This window comes from Palaemon carinicauda, chromosome 6 (assembly GCF_036898095.1).
Source record: "Palaemon carinicauda isolate YSFRI2023 chromosome 6, ASM3689809v2, whole genome shotgun sequence".
NCBI lineage: Eukaryota > Metazoa > Arthropoda > Malacostraca > Decapoda > Palaemonidae > Palaemon > Palaemon carinicauda.
In genome coordinates, this window is record NC_090730.1 from 1,879,020 (window position 1) to 1,897,622 (window position 18,603).

Genomic DNA, 18,603 nt, shown 5'->3' on the forward strand with positions numbered 1-18,603 from the left:
AATGAAGGGTTAAAAAAATACTGTAACTAGTAGTTTAGGTATAAAAGAACTGATTTCCAGAAATTCTATGGATTTTGAGAATGGAGCCAGCATTCTGGTGAAGACTTTGGGGCAGTCTTGAGACTAAAACACATGGACTTGAATCGGTAAACTTTCGAACTTTATGAAAACCAAATATTCCTAAAATTTTGATGATCTGGGATAAAACTACACAGCTGTTAAGTCTTGAAAACATCCAAACTCCTTTCCTTACTAAATTTGTTTAGTATCAGAACATCTACGGCCACTATCCAACCCCCCAAAACTTTAAGGGACTAGGAATAACCTGTTCTCTGCAATAGTGTCATTTGTTGTCCAAAGTATTTCAGTGCAAGAGGTGCCCTCACACTCTATAGAGGAAGAAACTGTGGGTTTCTCTTATACTCTCCGAGTTAGTGGTACACATGTTGATACACTGGCCCTGGAGCAAGGAAGACAATACTTCTTTGGTATTTTCTTGTCGTCTTGGATCCAGTTCTAGCCTGCCACAAGTAAGTTTACACACAACACTAACCCAAAAAATCAGTAATACTATAAACAAATTCCAACAGAAAATATACATAGAACAACTATCCTTCATGAAAAGCATATCAAACTACAGTATATGCTAATCATTGTTCTTTAAAAAATTTAAGGCTTCTACTCACCCAAAATATCCTTAAAAGCACATAACCAATGGCTTGTATTTACACCTCTGATTGGCACAGCTGTCACACTGAATCAATAACTTCAGGCAGGATTTCTGAGGTACAAAATACTTATTATCCAAAGTGGGTTACATAATTGCAATGGTTTGGATTCCATAAGAATATACAGTTCAACACTATAAAAACTGACTTAGTTTTATAACCAACTTGCAGTGTAATAACATTTAAGTCTCTTCAAGTTTATATACTAATGATAAAAAATAGCTGAAAACTTGCCCACATACTTCTGGGTACCAGATAGCGAATCATATCTCCAAATTCTTACCCTTAGAACTACCCTCTTACATAAACACTACTTCATAATTCTATTGAGTTGTCTTTGGTCACAAGATAAATAAAAGAATTATACATATAGATTGAACTTATATATGTAATTCAACAAACACACAAATCACATAAAAAGGGATATCAACTTGAAATGTCACAGGAATTTAAAGGTTTATTGCTTAGAAAAATAAATTAATTCAAAAAATTCAAAATATTCTAATAACATCAAATCCTATAAAATCTTTTTAACAAAATATAAATATATATTCTTTAATAGCAGTCATATATTACTATTCAGCCCATGGCATGTCTGTAAAATTTCTATAAAGTAGTTTTTGTAATAAGAAAATAAAATGCATTAATTTGTACAAAAACGAAAACTATTAAAACCAGAAATTCCTTTCTCTAAAAGATACTAGTCAAACCATTTTAAACCAACACAACCCATCTCTCTATCTCCCTCTACTTTCCACCAATCACAGGCATTATTCTAAAGTAAATTCACATCAGAATTTAATGCAGGCAAGTTAGAATAAATACATGAAAGAATAACTCAATTCAAGAATACAAAAGCAACTAGATAAACTAAACTAGTCAATTCTTTTTGAGGAGGCAGATTTGCACCGACTCACAGGCGGGCCCTTTTAGCTCGGAAACGTTTCCTGCTATGTGATTGGTTAGAATTATCTTGTCCAAGCAATCAGCGATCAGGAAACTTCTCCGAGCTAAAAGGGCACCCCTGCGAGTCGGTGCAAATCTGCCTCACTAAAAAAAAATTTGACTATAGTACTTATCCCTACTTTACCACCAGATGCAATTCTTTCAAGTTTCTACATATTCCTCGGTTAAAATCTTTAACTGAAGCATTTGTAACCATGACAAACTTTGTCACTGTAATTATCAAGTAAGTAAATTAGCTATAAGAGAGCAAGAAGCTACACAATTCAGAACTGGCCTCCAATAATGAGGTGGGTTTCAAGGAGGAAGTGTGAGGGGAAAATTGAAATCTCACAATATGATGGATGAATGATCAAGTAAAATAACTGTGTAAACAAAAACTAAGAAATGAGAAATGTAAGAACTTTCATCCTTAGAAGTTCCAAGGTAGCAATTGCCAGTTGAAAAGTAAAGCATGTTCCAATTCATCAATTAAAGTGCTTTTTAAACTTTCCCTGAGAATTTTATATCAGTGATTTTTAATTACCTAATCTTAATATCCTCCTCACTATAAATCCAACGCTTTTGATTTCATATTCGTCACTCAATACATTTATTTACCATCTGCATTGCGCTAAATATATTGCACTTCAAGTAACACAGGATGAACATGGCCAAAATATTTTCATTAGTCCTCCCAGTCCAAAAGAAAACTAACATTGTTTTAAGCGTTGATTTTCAAGTCAAAAGCTATAAAATGCCATTGGAAGTTTCCAAAGACGATCCATTAAAATTCAAATAAACAGGCCTTAACGATAGTAGTCAAAAACAATTTTCTGAAGGCAATTTACAAAAGAGAAGCGTAAGAATTTCTAATGATCATTTTGTTGTAAACATTCTTAATTGCAAGGGGAAAAATAGAAATGTATGGACTTGCAACCAAACTATTCAAAAACCAACTAAGACAAAAATCATAAAGCAGATGAAATGTTACTGAATGCCAAGACAGTGGAAGTACACATTACAAGGAATGCTTGAATGGCCATGGTCATTTTGCTTAAAGGGCTTACTCATGAATAGAACCTTAAACCACTTCTTTCTTGATGTGCGTGCATTGTTTTTCCTAACTAACCAGTACTGCTTTAATAAATTCTTTTGGTTAAAAATATGCAATTGCAATATATGTTTGGAAATAACATTGTTTCATGAAACCGAGCACTTGGAAATATGCAAACATTTTTATTTCTAATTACTTTTGGTTCATTATTGTGATGCCATCAAAAGTAAACTAATTATAGCATGAGGTGAAAGATACAAAGGCCACTCAAAAGCTGTTTTGCAAAATTATGAAAACATTTTGATAGAACAGGAAAAAAAAGTTTCACTCATTTCTCAAGGAAAAATTGAATCTTATAAAGTTTCAAAAGCCTTCCAGAAACCTAAAGTGACTCAGATCTATTATCTAAACTACTGTATAGCTGTGTAAATTCTATAATATAAATAAATACATAATTTATCCTATCACTATACTAAAAGTTCTATAGAACTACAAAACATATCTTTATCTATAGTCTTCTAGAATGAAAACAAAAATTATAATTTATATCAATCAAGAAAAATACTATTTCATAATATATTCTACTAAGTAAATATAGTATATTTAATCTTGTGTGATTGATTGACAATTCTACATTTTCACCACTAATACTACAATACAGTAAAAGTCTACTAAAATATAAAGAAACTCACGCCCATGAGTAACTAAAGGAAGTTTTCATATATACAAAATAAAATCCACAATTATATAAATCAAAATTACAGAGTATTAAATTTTCATATTGCAACCTTATCACATCATTAATGAAAAGTATAAACAGCCAAGCAATTATCTACTTATTCTTCATGAAATTACTGATCATACAGTTCATGTGGAAGAGCTAAAGTATATAAAAAACTAAATCAAGCAGTTTCTAAGCCCCTTTATAAAACAAAATGGGTCAAACAAATGTACCACTACTATCACCAAAAACTACCATGTCACCTCCACTAAGTTCTTTAATAAAATGCACGTGTAATTTCTTCCATTTTCTTTACCTCTTTGCAGGGAAGACTCTACCATTCTTCATCACTTTCCATTTGAAGTAGTGTATAATCATCCCTGTTTGAAAATAAAATAGGAAACTTGTAATATAAAAGCAACATATCTTCTATTTATAGCATAGGTGTATCAATTCCATGAACATTACTTTTATATTAATAGTTTAAAGGCTTAAAGGCCGCTCAGGAATGGCAAAGGCAAGAGACAGTGACATTGCCCTAGAGACTGACCATATATACAACATATGATCAGAGCTCAAGGGACACAAACCCCAGTCTGGCAATTACCAGTCAGGGACGTTACCACATCGGCCACCACAACCCTATCGATAGATATTAGATGCTGTTACATTTCAATATATTAAAGAGAAATCATATATATACATCAAGTCCCATATATGAGAATGAGATGCATTCCAAGAGTGGGTTCTTTCTTAAAATCAAATAAACAACTTAGGCATCCAGTTTATAACCTCAAACAACACCCCTTACTCTCCACTGTTTTAATAGTCAGTGGATCTTGTTGACAATAGTGAACTAACCTATTCTGAATCAAGAATTCCTCTAGCTATATCAAAATCATGAAATGCTTTTAATCCTTAATAGGTAATGAAATAGACACCCTTAATAGGTAATGAAATGTCTATTGATGTCCATATAAGTTCTCAAATTGGTTCAAGGCTGATGTCTATTGACGTATGTACAATCCCTATGAACCTACAAGGCAGAAGTGCTTTTTTTCTTTTGGTATATATGGCAACAACACAATTAAATCTACTAACAGATAATACCCTAGCTCTCATTCCTTTACTTATAGAGGGTATTCATGCAATGCTTGGGTACAATGTAGCAGAGAAGGAGAACTTTCTGCATTCGAATATCAACTGTAGCTACGGATTAATTAGTCAAACTTCTTATAAGAGTGGCGAGTACCTAAATTTACAGAATTATTTGAATACCTTAACCCTTTTACCCCCAGGCTATTTGGAAATTTCCAACCCTTAACCCCCAAGGGTTTATTTTTTCCCAGCACATTTTGCAGTATAATCTTTTTAAATTGTTTTAACAGCCTTAATTTTTGTCATAGAGAGGTCAGGTTGGTCTCATTCTCTTGGAAAATGCCTGAATTTTCTCAAAAAAATTATCAAAAATATGAAAAAAAAAAATTTATATCATTTTTTTGCAAGGACGTACCGGTACGTCCATGGGGGTAAAGGGATGGCTTTTGTGAAATGTACCAGTACGTCCTTTAGGGGTAAAAGGGTTAATATTTCATAAAAAATCCTCTTTTTCATGTTTCATCTAGTTTTTCTCTCTTTTGGGGAATTTTCTTATGTGTAAGAGGCAAGCTATAGGTGAATTATGAACAATACCTTGAACATCCCCATAAACACCTGCCTTTTCACTGTCTATCTCAATTCTCTATAATGACACCCACCCAACACTGTCTACCATCTATTGCCAACTGATTTAGTGTAAAAGCCTGACTTTCACAACTAACACATACTTTGACTTTGCATCAAATTTCCAATTAGTCCACACATCAACTCTGAGGATTACTAAAATCAAAAGTTTAGCAGTTCTTACACTAACGTGTCTTATTACGGTGATAAGACTAAAAAAATCATGTGTAATACCACAGGAAAATAATGCCTGTGACAATCACTATATTCAAATTACCATGACAAATGAAATATTTTCTGAGTACAAATTTAATGAGCTTAAGAGTTTAGATTCGCTACTAGATCCACATAGAAACTTGAATTCGCCATTTTTTTTTTTTACACAGCAGCTTATGAACAGCACTGAATTACAAAATTTAGCAGAAAGGTCAAGCACTGGGATTGGTGATGTCACTCACTGCCGTCATAAACTGATTGAAATCTTATTTAAATAACTAATTATACGTACTATTTAAAAGGACTTTCATAAGATAAAATATACCATCCACACATTGAAAAAGTAACTAATAAAAATACTGATTTACTATATAGAAGATCACCTGTACCAACCTACTATCGTAAAATATTAACAAGAGTTACTATCAACATGGTAATTCCGCTGTTTATTAAAATCTCTTCAGTTCAACAGACAACAATGTCACACTGAGCATATACTCAGGAACAATTCTACCATCTACAGTATGTATATATACAGTATTAACATTCCAACAGCAAAACGTGATATCATAAACAAAGACTTACTCTACAGGAGTTTTTGGTGGGGTCTGAAGTGATGAACTGCACTTTGGAGAGACACTTGGGAATTCTCTGAAAAAAGAAAAACTAATAAATAAATAAACGGTAATTTAAGACACCTAAATTCATCAGCATAGCTTTCCAAAAGTGAAAGTTATTTCTTATGCCTTCAAACAGGTACAAACTTCTATATTTTCTACCATCAGATAACTTGTATGGTATTTTAAAGGCCTTGCTAATACTACTACTATGAAATACCATTTCATTCTTGTTGATAGAATGAAGACTAAGATATACCCATATTGCTACACACTTTTAATAATAAAATTTATTGCTATAACAAGCTGGTTTTCATACTGCTCTCGTTTTTGGACGCTTGGTTATGTCGATATTACCCTTTAAAAAATTCTAAATTATTGTACAGTACCCATTTTTTTCCTTCTAAAATACTCATGGTTCTAGTAATCGATGTAACTAACGGGTTCTACCAACAACATGCTCCTCCTCTCATTTCTTCTTCTTCAGTCGGTAAAACAATAAACTCCAAATCCTCCTGATGCCACTGGTTAGTGGGGAGGAGGGTGGGCATGTATATGAACATCAAGCAATTATAAAAATATGAAACCTTATTATTAAAATTGTGTTTATTTCTAACGTCCCTCCCGAGTTCGGTCAGCTTGCATCTCCAGTCGACACCTCAATAACAGCTCATATAACCGTGGCATCAATCCACTCCCTCTAAAGTAGACCCACTCGAGGTCCTTCTATTATCATAAGGTTTTGCATTCCTCTTGCTCTACCCTTGTCCCACCCTGGGAACTTGGCTCAGGAGGAAACTCTTGTAGGTGCCAATTCTCCTGGTCCAAGTCTTCCTGTCTTGGTAATTAGGAAGCAAAAAGTTAGGGCAGTACCCGCTATGGATGTTGAGGAGGGAGATCTACCGAAAAATCCTAGTAATAAGACACGGGATGTACTTGCTGGTTTTACTTGAATATTCATTGCAGAGGCTTCAATATTTCATTCGATGATGTAGAATTTGAGAACTATGCAACCACTCCTCAATCACGTTGGCGTATCGAGGAACCATCCCCTAGAATTTGCCGGCAGCTTACTCCCACAGAGGTTATGCTTTTGACACAAATCTCCTCTCAACAATCTAGCAGGAACAGTCTCATATGATCACAGTCTTGTAGGGATACGTTGCAGAAAGGGGATTCCCCTTTACCCAAGGAATGCATCCCATTCCTGGGGGTTTACCCAAAGATTTTGAGGGATTCACAAAACTTTAAGGTGTTTGACGAGGTTTTTCTCCCAAAGAAATGGGAGGCTCGCAAGGGTATGTCCTAATCTTATGATAGCAGATTTCGGTAAAAACAAGGTTTAAAGCTTTCTCGTGAATGGAATAGGCAAGAGACAGTGACAATGTCTTAGCAGGACAATGCCCTAGAGACTGACCATATATATAGTACATAAGATCAATGTCAAAACCCCTCTCCACCCAAACTATGACCAGGGAGGACCAGGCAATGACTGCTATTGACTCGGTAGGTAGACCTTTAGGCTTCTCAAAACCCAATCCCTAGCTCCTATAGGCTCCACAAACCCGCACATACATAGCTCCTATAGACTCCCTAAAACACCCCGTCCTTAGCTCACAAGGATGGTGAAGTTGCAAACACTAGAAGAAACTAATGAGCATAAGCAGGTCACAAATTCCAGTCCAGCAGATCACCAGGCAGATATGCTTCCAATAGGCTACCCCACCCTTAGTTTGGTGTCGATATCATCTTTTCTGGAAGTTGGTGCTTTCGTTGAATTTAGATCACTAGAGCAATTCTGGCAAAGTTGCTGTGGAAACCTTTTGAGGCTTAATAGAACTTTGTCAAGGCAATATTTAAGATAATTTAGATAGGGAGAAGTTAGAAGTGGTGGAGTTCCTCGACAGCAAACTTCTGTGCATCCCCTTTTCCTCAATCCTTAGTGGATAAAACTTAAGCTAACATCCATACAGCTAATACTTTGCAGAAGTTCCATAAACTTTCAGTCCCTTCCAAGAAAGGGGAACTCTTTCAATCACAAAGTTCCGACCTTTTAAACAGAACCTGTAACATTTCACAAGACAATCCAAGAGGTGACCAGCATCACACCCTCAAATCAAACTACGCCAGTCGACAAACTTAATTTCCCTCCATCTCATAAAAAGCACTAATCCCCGGGTGCTTCGTCATTGTTTCAAAGAAAAAAATAAAAGAGAACTTGGGAGGCAACAGAGACGATGTAGGGGTGCTGGCAATTTCTGAAGCTTCAAGGATAAAGGACCTCAACAAAGAACTTCAGCAGGTTAGGGGACATCTACAATGTTTTCAAGATAATTGGACTTTTCTTGGTGAGGACAGAGTTTAGTCACTTAAGGTTTGGGCCTCCAAACTGGGCCCAGTACAAAAACAGGTTTTTCCAATGTCAAAACACCTAAGGGTACAGTAATGAAAATTAATATTTTGTATTATTATTACTAGCCAAGTCACAACCCTAGTGGGTAAAAAAAGATGCCCAAGAGGAAAATAGCCCAGTGAGGAAAGGAAATAAGGAAATAAATGAACTACAAGAGAAGTAATGAACAATTGAAAAAAATAATTTAAGAACAGTACCACATTAAAATAAACATTTGCTTCTAAAAAAAACTTAATCAGAATACACTTCCCATGCCCCAAAACAGATACATGTTCCTATATACGATTCTAAAACTTTTGATTATGTATTAAATTGGATACTACCATTTTGAATTTAGTCAATATGGCTGCTACAGTAGGAAACGATAAGTGCTTAGCTGCCACAAAAATTCAAATTAGTATGGTCATCGCTACCTGTGATCCAAAAATGTTGCTTTGGAAAAATTTGAACAATCATATGATTAAAACCCCCTGACTATTGGGAAAACTTTGATACTCTACGGAAATGAAGGAAGTATTCAAATTCAAATGGATATGAATGAATACGAAAGACTGCATCCATTAGCTCTATTGAAATATTGAATCTCCTTCAATTGCCCCAAAATTGTTGAGTGTTTCCATAGATAATTTTAGTGGGAATTATAAACTTTTGAGATTTAAGATATCCATATCAGGCTTCCAGCCATCCAAACTGCTTTGGGAGCAAAGAATAATTTATTGCAAAAATCCCCAGAGAAAAATTTTAAACCTCTGTTGTAATTTCTATGATAGGGAAATGGTTCCTCGGACAAGTGAATTCTGGATAAGAGGAATCTTGGAACTTTCTACCCTACAAACAGGATACACGGATCAGGAAAACACTACACTCATTTCTAACGTCACTTGTCCTTAACTATGAAAAGTAGATTGATCATTATTTGAAGTTTTAAACCTTCAACCTACTCATACTGCTTATCTTTTTCTACCGTATGAAAAGACCTAAAACAATTAGGCGTTTCTTATATTAGGCTGTAATTTCCCTAGCAATGGGCTCAAGGGCAGATCGTAATCCTAACTAGATTGGGAAATTGTTCCATCTTGTGGGCTATAACGTTAAACAGAAACTTGAATTAACAGCTTTCCTTTGAATAACAATTCATACATATTAAAATAAACTACAAAAATTAAGATGCTTGAGCAGTTTTTCGTTCATGACCACTTAGAATAAAAATCAACCAACTTAGAATAACAATCAACATCACAGTTTACCTTAAGTAACTTACATACATATACCAAGATGTTTATGGATCTGGAGAAAGCGTATGATAGAGTTGATAGGGAAGCAATGTGGAATGTAACGAAGTTATATGGAGTTGGTGGAAGGTTGTTACAAGCAGTGAAAAGTTTCTACAAAGGTAGTAAAGTATGTGTTAGGATAGGAAATGAAGTGAGTGATTGGTTTCCAGTGAGAGTGAGACTGAGGCAGGGATGTGTGATGTCGCCGTGGTTGTTTAACTTGTATGTTGATGGAGTGGTAAGAGAGGTGAATGCTCGAGTGCTTGGACGAGGATTGAAACTGGTAGACGAGAATGACCATGAATGGGAGGTAAATCAGTTGTTGTTTGCGGATGATACTGTACTGGTTGCAGACGCGGAAGAGAAGCTTGGCTGATTAGTGACAGAATTTGTAAGGGTGTGTGAGGGAAGGAAGTTGAGAGTTAATGTGGGTAAGAGTACGGTTATGAGATGTATGAGAAGGGAAGGTGGTGCGAGGTTGAATGTCATGTTGAATGGAGAGTTACTTGAGGAGGTGGATCAGTTTAAGTACTTGGGGTCTGTTGTTGCAGCAAATGGTGGAGTGGAAGCAGATGTACATCATTGAGTGAATGAAGGATGCAAAGTGTTGGGGACAGTTAAGGGAGTAGTAAAAACTGGAGGGTTGGCCATGAATGTAAAGAGAGTTCTGTATGAGAAAGTGATTGTACCAACTGTGATGTATGGATAGGAGTTGTGGGGAATGAAAGTGACGGAGAGACAGAAATTGAATGTGTCTGAGATGAAATGTCTAAGGAGTATGGCTGGTGTATCTCGAGTAGATAGAGTTAGGAACGAAGTAGTGAGGGTGAGAACGGGTGTAAGAAATGGGTTAGCAGCTAGAGTGGATATGAATGTGTTGAGGTGGTTTGGCCATGTTGAGAGAATGGAAAATGGCTGTCTGCTAAAGAAGGTGATGAATGCAAGAGTTGATGGGAGAAGAACAAGAGGAAGGCCAAGGTTTGGATGGATGGATGGAGTGAAGGAAGCTCTGGGTGACAGGAGGATAGATGTGAGAGAGGTAAGAGAGCGTGGTAGAAATAGGAATGAATGGCGAGCGATTGTGACGCAGTTCCAGTAGGCTCTGCTGCTTCCTCCGATGCCTTGGAAGACCGCGGAGGTAGGAGCAGTAGGGGATTCAGCATTATGAAGCTTCATCTGTGGTAAATAACGGGGGAGGTTGGGCTGTGGCAGCCCTAGCAGTACCAGCTGAACTCAGTCGAGTCCCTTGTCAGGCTGGGAGGAATGTAGAGAGAGGTCCCCTTTTCTGTTTCATTTGTTTGATGTCAGCTACCCCCCCAAAAATGGAGGAAGTGCCTTGGTATATCTATGTATAAATACTTTCTAATCTATACTACTGTAGTTACGTTTTTACAAATGAAAATTTCCAAATAAAATCTAGTCTTCTTTAAGAAGGAAGACCCAGATGACACGTACTTTAAGTTTTACATTATTTTATTTTACTTTAGTATACTGTGCTCTCATTGCCTGACGTCTCTACCACACAAATGACCTTTATCAAATAACCTCCTCAAATAATGACAAAAATTAGCTAATTTCTAACGTTTACAACAAATTTAGATTTTTTATACAGTATATTACAGCTACTGTACTTGCATGTCATTCCAACACACCACTTAATATGACTTCTAATAATCTATTTGCCATTTTTTACATTGCCTAAGATATGTAGAAGATCATTACAATAGCCTTTTGTTAATAAACTAATTGGTAAAATGTTTCACATAAGGTTTCTCAATACCTTTCCGTAAATTTTAATTCAGTCATGTTGAAAGGCCACTTATGGAGGGCAGAGGGAGTGACGACGCCCTAAAAACTTACCATATATACATATGATCAGCACCCAAGTACTCCTTTCCACCCAAGCTAGGACCAGGCAATGACTGATGTCTCAAAAAAAGGATGGTGAGTTTGCGGACACTACAAGAAGCTATCGAGCTTAAGCGGATCTCAAACCCCAGTCTAGCATATTTCCAGGCAGATACGTTTCCGATGGGTTCACACAACCATACATAAATTTAGATGTATTTAGTTTTATGAGTTTTGTTGCTTAACCCTTTAACCCCCAGGGTATTTGGAAATTTCTAACCCTTAACCCATAAGGGTTATTTTTTTTCAAGCACATTTTGCAGTATATTTTTTCTAAAATTGCTCTAACACCCTTAATTTTTGTCATAGAGAGGTCAGGTTCTTAAAAAAATGACAAAAATATGCAAAAAAAATTTTTTAAATAGCATTATTTGCAAGGACGTACCGGTACGTCCATGGGGGTAAAAGGATGAGTTTTGTGAAACGTACCAGTACGTCCTTTGGGAGTAAAAGGGTTAACACCAAATTTAAAAAGAATAGAGAGGAAGGCAACTACATCAGGCCTTCTCCATCATGAGGATCAATACTACACAATGATCTTCCTAATCATGTAGTTGAATCTGTAGAACTTCAAAAGTTCAAATTTGCAGCAAATGTTTTTATGTTGAACAAGCTGACATGTCTCTTTTTATAGTTTATATATGAAAGATCTGTTTTAATGTTGTTACTGTTTTTAAAATATTCTATCTCAATTCTTTATTACTTTTCATATATAGTACTTGTAGTTTATTCATTTCCTTATTTAATTACTTCCCTGGGCTATTTTTTTCCATTGGAGTCCTTGGGCATATAGCATCCACTTTTCCAACTAGGGTCGTAGCTTAGTTAGAAATAATAATAATAATGAGGATGCAGATAACGCATCCAAGACAAAACTACTCCCTCCTATTTAACAGACTAAATTTTCTAACCTGAAGAACAGTATGAAAATAAAAACTTTTGTGCTATAAAAAACTATATAAAAACTGATTAAGGATACTTTACCTAACAAGACTGCGTCGACACTTTGGCTTATAATTGAATGGCATAATCTTCCTTGTCTTCTGGGGTGCTTCCTTTAAATAAAACATCATACTCCTTCCAACAGGAGTAACAAAATCATCTTCTTCCTGCGTTGTCCCCACAGCTCTTCTTTGTGCAGGCGTTGCAAAAAAATCCTCTCCCATTTCATTAAATTGCAACTCTAATGTTTTCACCGTCTTGGGGGTGGTGATCTCAGATGCTATGGCTTGAGAGTTCCTATTCGCCATTCGAAAGTCGTTTGACGCAAAGATTCCTGATTTTTGAGAAGAAAATTCAGACTGAGAATCCGAGGTGTCAAATTCTGAACTCCATTCACCTATATCATGCTCCGAGGCAATGTTTGATCTATTTGTGCAGGGAAATTTCCAACTACACAGGGTTTCCTCTGATTTACATGCACCATCACAAGATGCAACTGATGAATGGTTATCAGGGGGTTTATATCTAACATAAAAATTGTTCTGCGAATTATTAAAGGTATTTAAACCTTGGCAGCTAGATGCCAAAAGCTGTGACTCATCTAAACAGGAAAATAACCCATTTGAATTTATTCTCAATTTCAGAGATTTTGGCGATGGGTTCTGAACATCCAAATCAATATGTTTTTCATCTCCACTAGGGAAAGAATTCCTGGTAGTAAATTGTGGGCTTTCACTCCATTCATTTAAAATATCCTCTTCATCAGAAGAAACTAATTCATCAGAGAACTGCCCATCCATTTCTTCTGAAATAGATTCAGCAGCACCCGAGATAGTGAACGTTTCTCTCTGGTTCATCTCTTTCAATGAAGATTCTTTCTCCAAAGTCACTGGATGCATAACCTGAGAACCGGCTGGTGTCTCGTTTCCTGAAGAAAGTAATGAAATTGAAGAGTCTGATCGCGTTGCTGGCAAATCTTGGCATCCTGAGCTTGTGCTTTTACCTTCTAAATACGGCTCCCTATTTGGACGAGAGCATAATCTCTTACCCCTGCCTTCTATGAACATATCCTCATCAGCAGCTTCTTTTTTATAACTTTCAGGTCTCTTGGCTTCTTTCTGAAAGTATTGAAGCTTCCTTTTTCCTTTAGGAGATTTTTTCATTTTTCTGAAATAGTAAGCATTAGAAAGCATTAAAAAACATGAAAAGAGGCAAAGAAGCAGATGGCCTAACGACTGATTTAATAATGAAAGATGGAGATCTCATAGTAGAAAAACTTGCTGACCTTTTACACAAAATGTGTACAAGAATAATGTATACCTACAGCTTTGAAAAATTTCATCATTATAATACTTTACAAAAAGCGAAACAAAGACGTTTACTCTTAGTAATATATAAGATATTTATAAAGATCATATTAGGCCAAATAGAAAGACAGCTAGACTTTAATCAACCAAGAGAGCAGGCTGGATTTAGAAGAGGGTATTCAACTACTGACCACATCCAAGTAATTAACCAGCTAATGGAAAAATCAATAGAATAGGACAAACCACTGTGTTCTGCATTTAGACTATGAGAAGCTTTAGATTCTTTTAAAATTTCAGCAGTAATAAAATCACTTCAAAGACAGGGAATAGATGAATCTTACTTTAGAACAGGAAGTACAGCAATCCTAAACCTACATAGTGAGAAAATCCTGAATGAGAAAGGATATGACAGGGAGACCACATCTAAATCATTCACAGCATGGCTAGAAGTTTTAAAGAAATTAGATTGGGAAAATTTAGGAATTAATATTATTGGGGAATACCCTAACAATTTAAGATTTGCAGATGACATACTTCTGTTTAGCTAATCATGGGAGAACTTACAAAATCTGACAGATTTGAATAGAAAAAAAAAAAGAAATGTAGGACTGAAAATCAATATAATTAAAACCAAGTTAATGTTCAATGACAATGCAGAGACAACAAATAAAGGCTATGGACAAACCTCTGGGGATTGTTAAATGAATATACATATGTGGGACATGAGACTGAAATTAAAAGAAGGATAAGTATGGGAAGTGGAGGATTTGGTAAACAAAATCCCATTATGAAAAATAAACCGCCACCTTCACTAAAAAGAAAAGTATCTAATCAGATGGTCCTACCAGTACTAACTTAAGCATCAGAAACTTGAAGCCTTACTAAGCCTTAGAATATAAGTTAGTTACAACTCAAAGAGTTATGGAAAGAATAATAATGGAAATTACACCAAGAGACAGAAAAGAGCACCATGGATACGAGAGCAAACTAAAGTAGAGGATATTTCAACATGTAAGAAAAAGAAATGGACACGAGTAGGACATATAATGAGAATGATAGATGGACATTAAGAAAAACTGAATGGGTCCCTAGAGATTGCAAAAGAAGCAGGAGAGGGAAGAGAAGACAATGGATTGACGTGCTAAGAAAATTTGCGTTTACAGGTAGTGTTCGACATACGACTTACAGCTTTTCAAACAGTGATTTCCTTTTGGTGAAGTCAAAAGAAAAATGAAGACTTAATGGAGTAAAAATTAAAGAAAGAGAGAGAGAGAGAGAGAGAGAGAGAGAGAGAGAGAGAGAGAGAGAGAGAGAGAGAGAGAGAGAGAGAGAGAGATTCATATAACTAATAAAAATGGCTATAAACGAACTGTATGAAAACTATAATGTCCTATAACATAATGGTGTTGATGTAATATTCATTATGAAGATATTTTGAATAAATTAAATTATATAAAACAATATTTGTTATTCGTTTGTTCGCATTCTCGATACTGTAGTAGGACCTTCAGATCAGCTGATCCCAACCAAAGGTAAACAAAAACAAAAATGCGTTCATAAAGCATACGATATACTATGAACTAAGAAAATTAAATAATGATATACTGTAAGGAAATATTAATAAAATATGACAAAGATGATTACAGTATCATGAGAAAGAATAATAAAAGTACAGAAACTTCACATTATGATTTCGACTTGCAGCCAGATTGAGTTATGACTTGTTTCTTTGGTTCCTATCCCGGCCATAAGTCGTTGACTACCTTACAGACTGGCGTAGAAAGAGCATAAGCAAATGGGAGTGGAAGGACATGTCTGAAACCTTTGTCCTGCAATAGACTAGTTACGGTTGATAATGATGATAAGATTATATAAGGGTGAAAGTAAAATAAAAATTTAATTATCAAAATATCTATGCATACTAGTTACCTTCACAAAATATACAATGCAGATTGTAATTATACATGTTACCCTTTAGTTATTTATCCGCATCAAAATCTATTCCGGTCAAGATCATTCTATGGTACAGAATAAAAGTGCAACAAGCCTGTTATATATAGTAGGGTCTACTTATCATTAATTCTTATTTTAGAAAACTATAAGCAAAAGTGATGTGCATATCTGATCTAGCCAGGCAGTTGTTGCTAAGGCTTGCTAAAAGAAGAGCACTCAGGAAGCAATGGATAAGCATCTCTAGTATACACAAAGCACCAATACTATATTAGAAATGAACTAATCAAAATAATGAAAATTGTGAAATCCCTAACAATAAACAAAGAAATTTACCTTACTGTTGACCCCGGGGTAAGTTCAACTGGTTTAACGGGCAATCCATTTTGTATGAATGCTTGACTCGTGGCTGGGCCCTTCCTAGGTCTACTTATATGACCATGTTTCTGGGACCAAATTTCACTTACTGCCTCTTTCTGAAACATATCCAATAAACCAAGATTATGACATGAAAGATTAAGGGGGAAAAAAGGGAGTCTTAATGAAGGATTTTTTTTTTTTTTTTGAGGGGGAGGTACTATGCGGCCTTCAAAGACTTTCCTGTAAAAGACTAGAACAGTGAATACAATACTGTCAAACATTCGTCATTGCAGTTTCAATATTCCACATATTGAAATCCATATTTTTCTAACATATATGCAGTTAGGACTGCAACGCGCTGCCCGAGATTTTCAAACTACGTGCGCTTCTTAGCACCCCGGCCCCTTTGGGCCGTTTCCCTCCTTGCACAATGCCACTTCTCTGGTTCTGACTGCCTCATTCTCTTCACATCGAAAGAATCTCCCGCAAGTGTTCGTCAAGCAACTAGTGGCAAGTTACGTAAGGATTAGTTACGTACTGAGTATGTAAGAGTATGTATACATGTAAACATGTTCAATACATTACTGAACATTATAATGGTGCCTTAAAGATTGCATCTTGTGTCACCAGATTTTGCTGTGTAGAACTTTGTAAACGGTAAGTGATGATGTAGTCCCTTTTTAAGCATATCTTTACTGTCACAGTAATTGTCTTAGGAAACATTCACGCATACCTTGAAAAAAACAACTGACATTATTTACAGCACAGTACTGTATACAAAATACCATACTGTAAGTAGATACAAGCTACATATTAGCTGGTAGGGTTGCAAGGCGACTTCCCTTAGCTTATTAAGCCGTACTGTACTTACACTAGAGTAATAAACTCTCCATTATCAGAGTGTTTTGTTGTTACTTATGCATGGGGTGACACGGTGATAACTCTCATATTTTTGTACTAACCTGTACTGAAGCTTTGTAAAGTAATATAAACTACAGTACAGTGATAGAAACCATATGAAAACAATGTAATACAGTACAGAGAGTTATCTAGGGTGTTAGTTGACCGTACGTAGGAAGTGATCATTTGTTTAGAGATGGCTGCTTGTATGTCCGTTATGAATTGACTCGCATAAGACACCAATATTAGTGCAGTTTTTGGCTAACTGTGGCAGTCTGTTACCTAACCCACGCGATGACGGAGGGTTAACTGTACAAACTATAGGCTTTAAATTCCCTATCTTTTTATGTCTGAACGGCAAAAATCAAACAATAATAAAAAATAGTAGCAATTTTTCTCCAAAAATTTCTTGTTTTGAAGAAAAAAAAAAAAAAAAATCGGGCTTCAAAGTTTTTGTTAATTAGATATTGGTTGAACAGACTTTAAATGTATATATATGGGCAATTTTATGGTAATTCTCCCAACTTCTGTGTATCAAAAGGACATTATCATATTTCATAATTATTTTACTAACCATTGGTGAGCCCTTCCCTCGAATCCAAAAATATTGCTCCCTGCACACACACGTATGCTACACATACCAAACGTGCACACATGAGCAGACTGCCTAATATTGTCGTGTGTATTTTTCTAGGCAAATTTTACACTTTTGGCCTAGGCGTATTTACTTATCTCTGACACTTCAAATATCTTACAGGATAATCATAACATAAAGTGTAAATATATCACTGAACAAAAAAAGTTTCAATGTAATTATAACCTAAAGGTTTGTCATGAAAATAATTCATTTTTATTATGATTCTGAAGTTACAGATTTGAACTAAATAGAGCTTTTAAATTACTTATGCAAAATATTAATAAAATAGCTTACGTTAAAAAACAAAGTAACTTACTTTTTGGGGTGTTGTCAAGTCTTCAGAAGGCTCTTGAATGAGATCTCTTGGATGACAGACTTCTAACTCATTTATATCAGCTTCTAAATGTCCTAAAATGATGGAAAAATTCAACACTAAGCAAAAAAGTAAAATAATGTCCAATTACTTAAAATCTTCTAGCAGCCCATCAGAAATAATTCCTGAACATTACATACATACATACATATATCAAGGCATTTCCCTTAATTTTGGGGGGTAGCCGACATCAACAAATGAAACAAAACAAAAAGGGGACCTCTACTCTACGTTCCTCCCAGCCTGACAAGGGACTCAACCGAGTTCAGTACTGCTAGGGTGCCACAGCCCACCCTCCCACATTATCCACCACAGATGAAGCTTCATAATGCTGAATCCCCTACTGCTGCTACCTCCGCGGTCATCCAAGGCACCGGAGGAAGCAGCAGGGCCTACCGGAACTGCGTCACATTACATAATCTGACTAATCCTTCTTTAATAAATGCACACCATTCAATCAACTTGAGCTTAAAGTAGTGTCATTTGTATGGTCAGTCTGCTGAAAGGAGACTGTTCCTAATCAGTTTCTTCTCATA

The 18,603-nt window shown here is 35.7% G+C and overlaps 1 protein-coding gene across 1 annotated transcript in view; it reads right to left on the reverse strand.

Annotated features, from left to right (window-relative positions):
• Positions 1 to 1,243: 1,243 nt before the first annotated feature.
• LOC137642363 (uncharacterized) overlaps positions 1,244 to 18,603 on the reverse strand; it is a 49,676-nt gene continuing 32,316 nt past the window's right edge. Inside the window, exons 6-10 of the mRNA XM_068374856.1 lie at positions 18,011 to 18,102; positions 16,134 to 16,273; positions 12,583 to 13,707; positions 5,972 to 6,037; positions 1,244 to 3,828 (exon numbers count right to left, since the gene is read on the reverse strand). Of these exons, the coding sequence (XP_068230957.1) occupies positions 3,783 to 3,828; positions 5,972 to 6,037; positions 12,583 to 13,707; positions 16,134 to 16,273; positions 18,011 to 18,102 (1,469 nt within the window). The 3' untranslated portion in view covers positions 1,244 to 3,782. The remainder of the gene's footprint in view (positions 3,829 to 5,971; positions 6,038 to 12,582; positions 13,708 to 16,133; positions 16,274 to 18,010; positions 18,103 to 18,603) is intronic.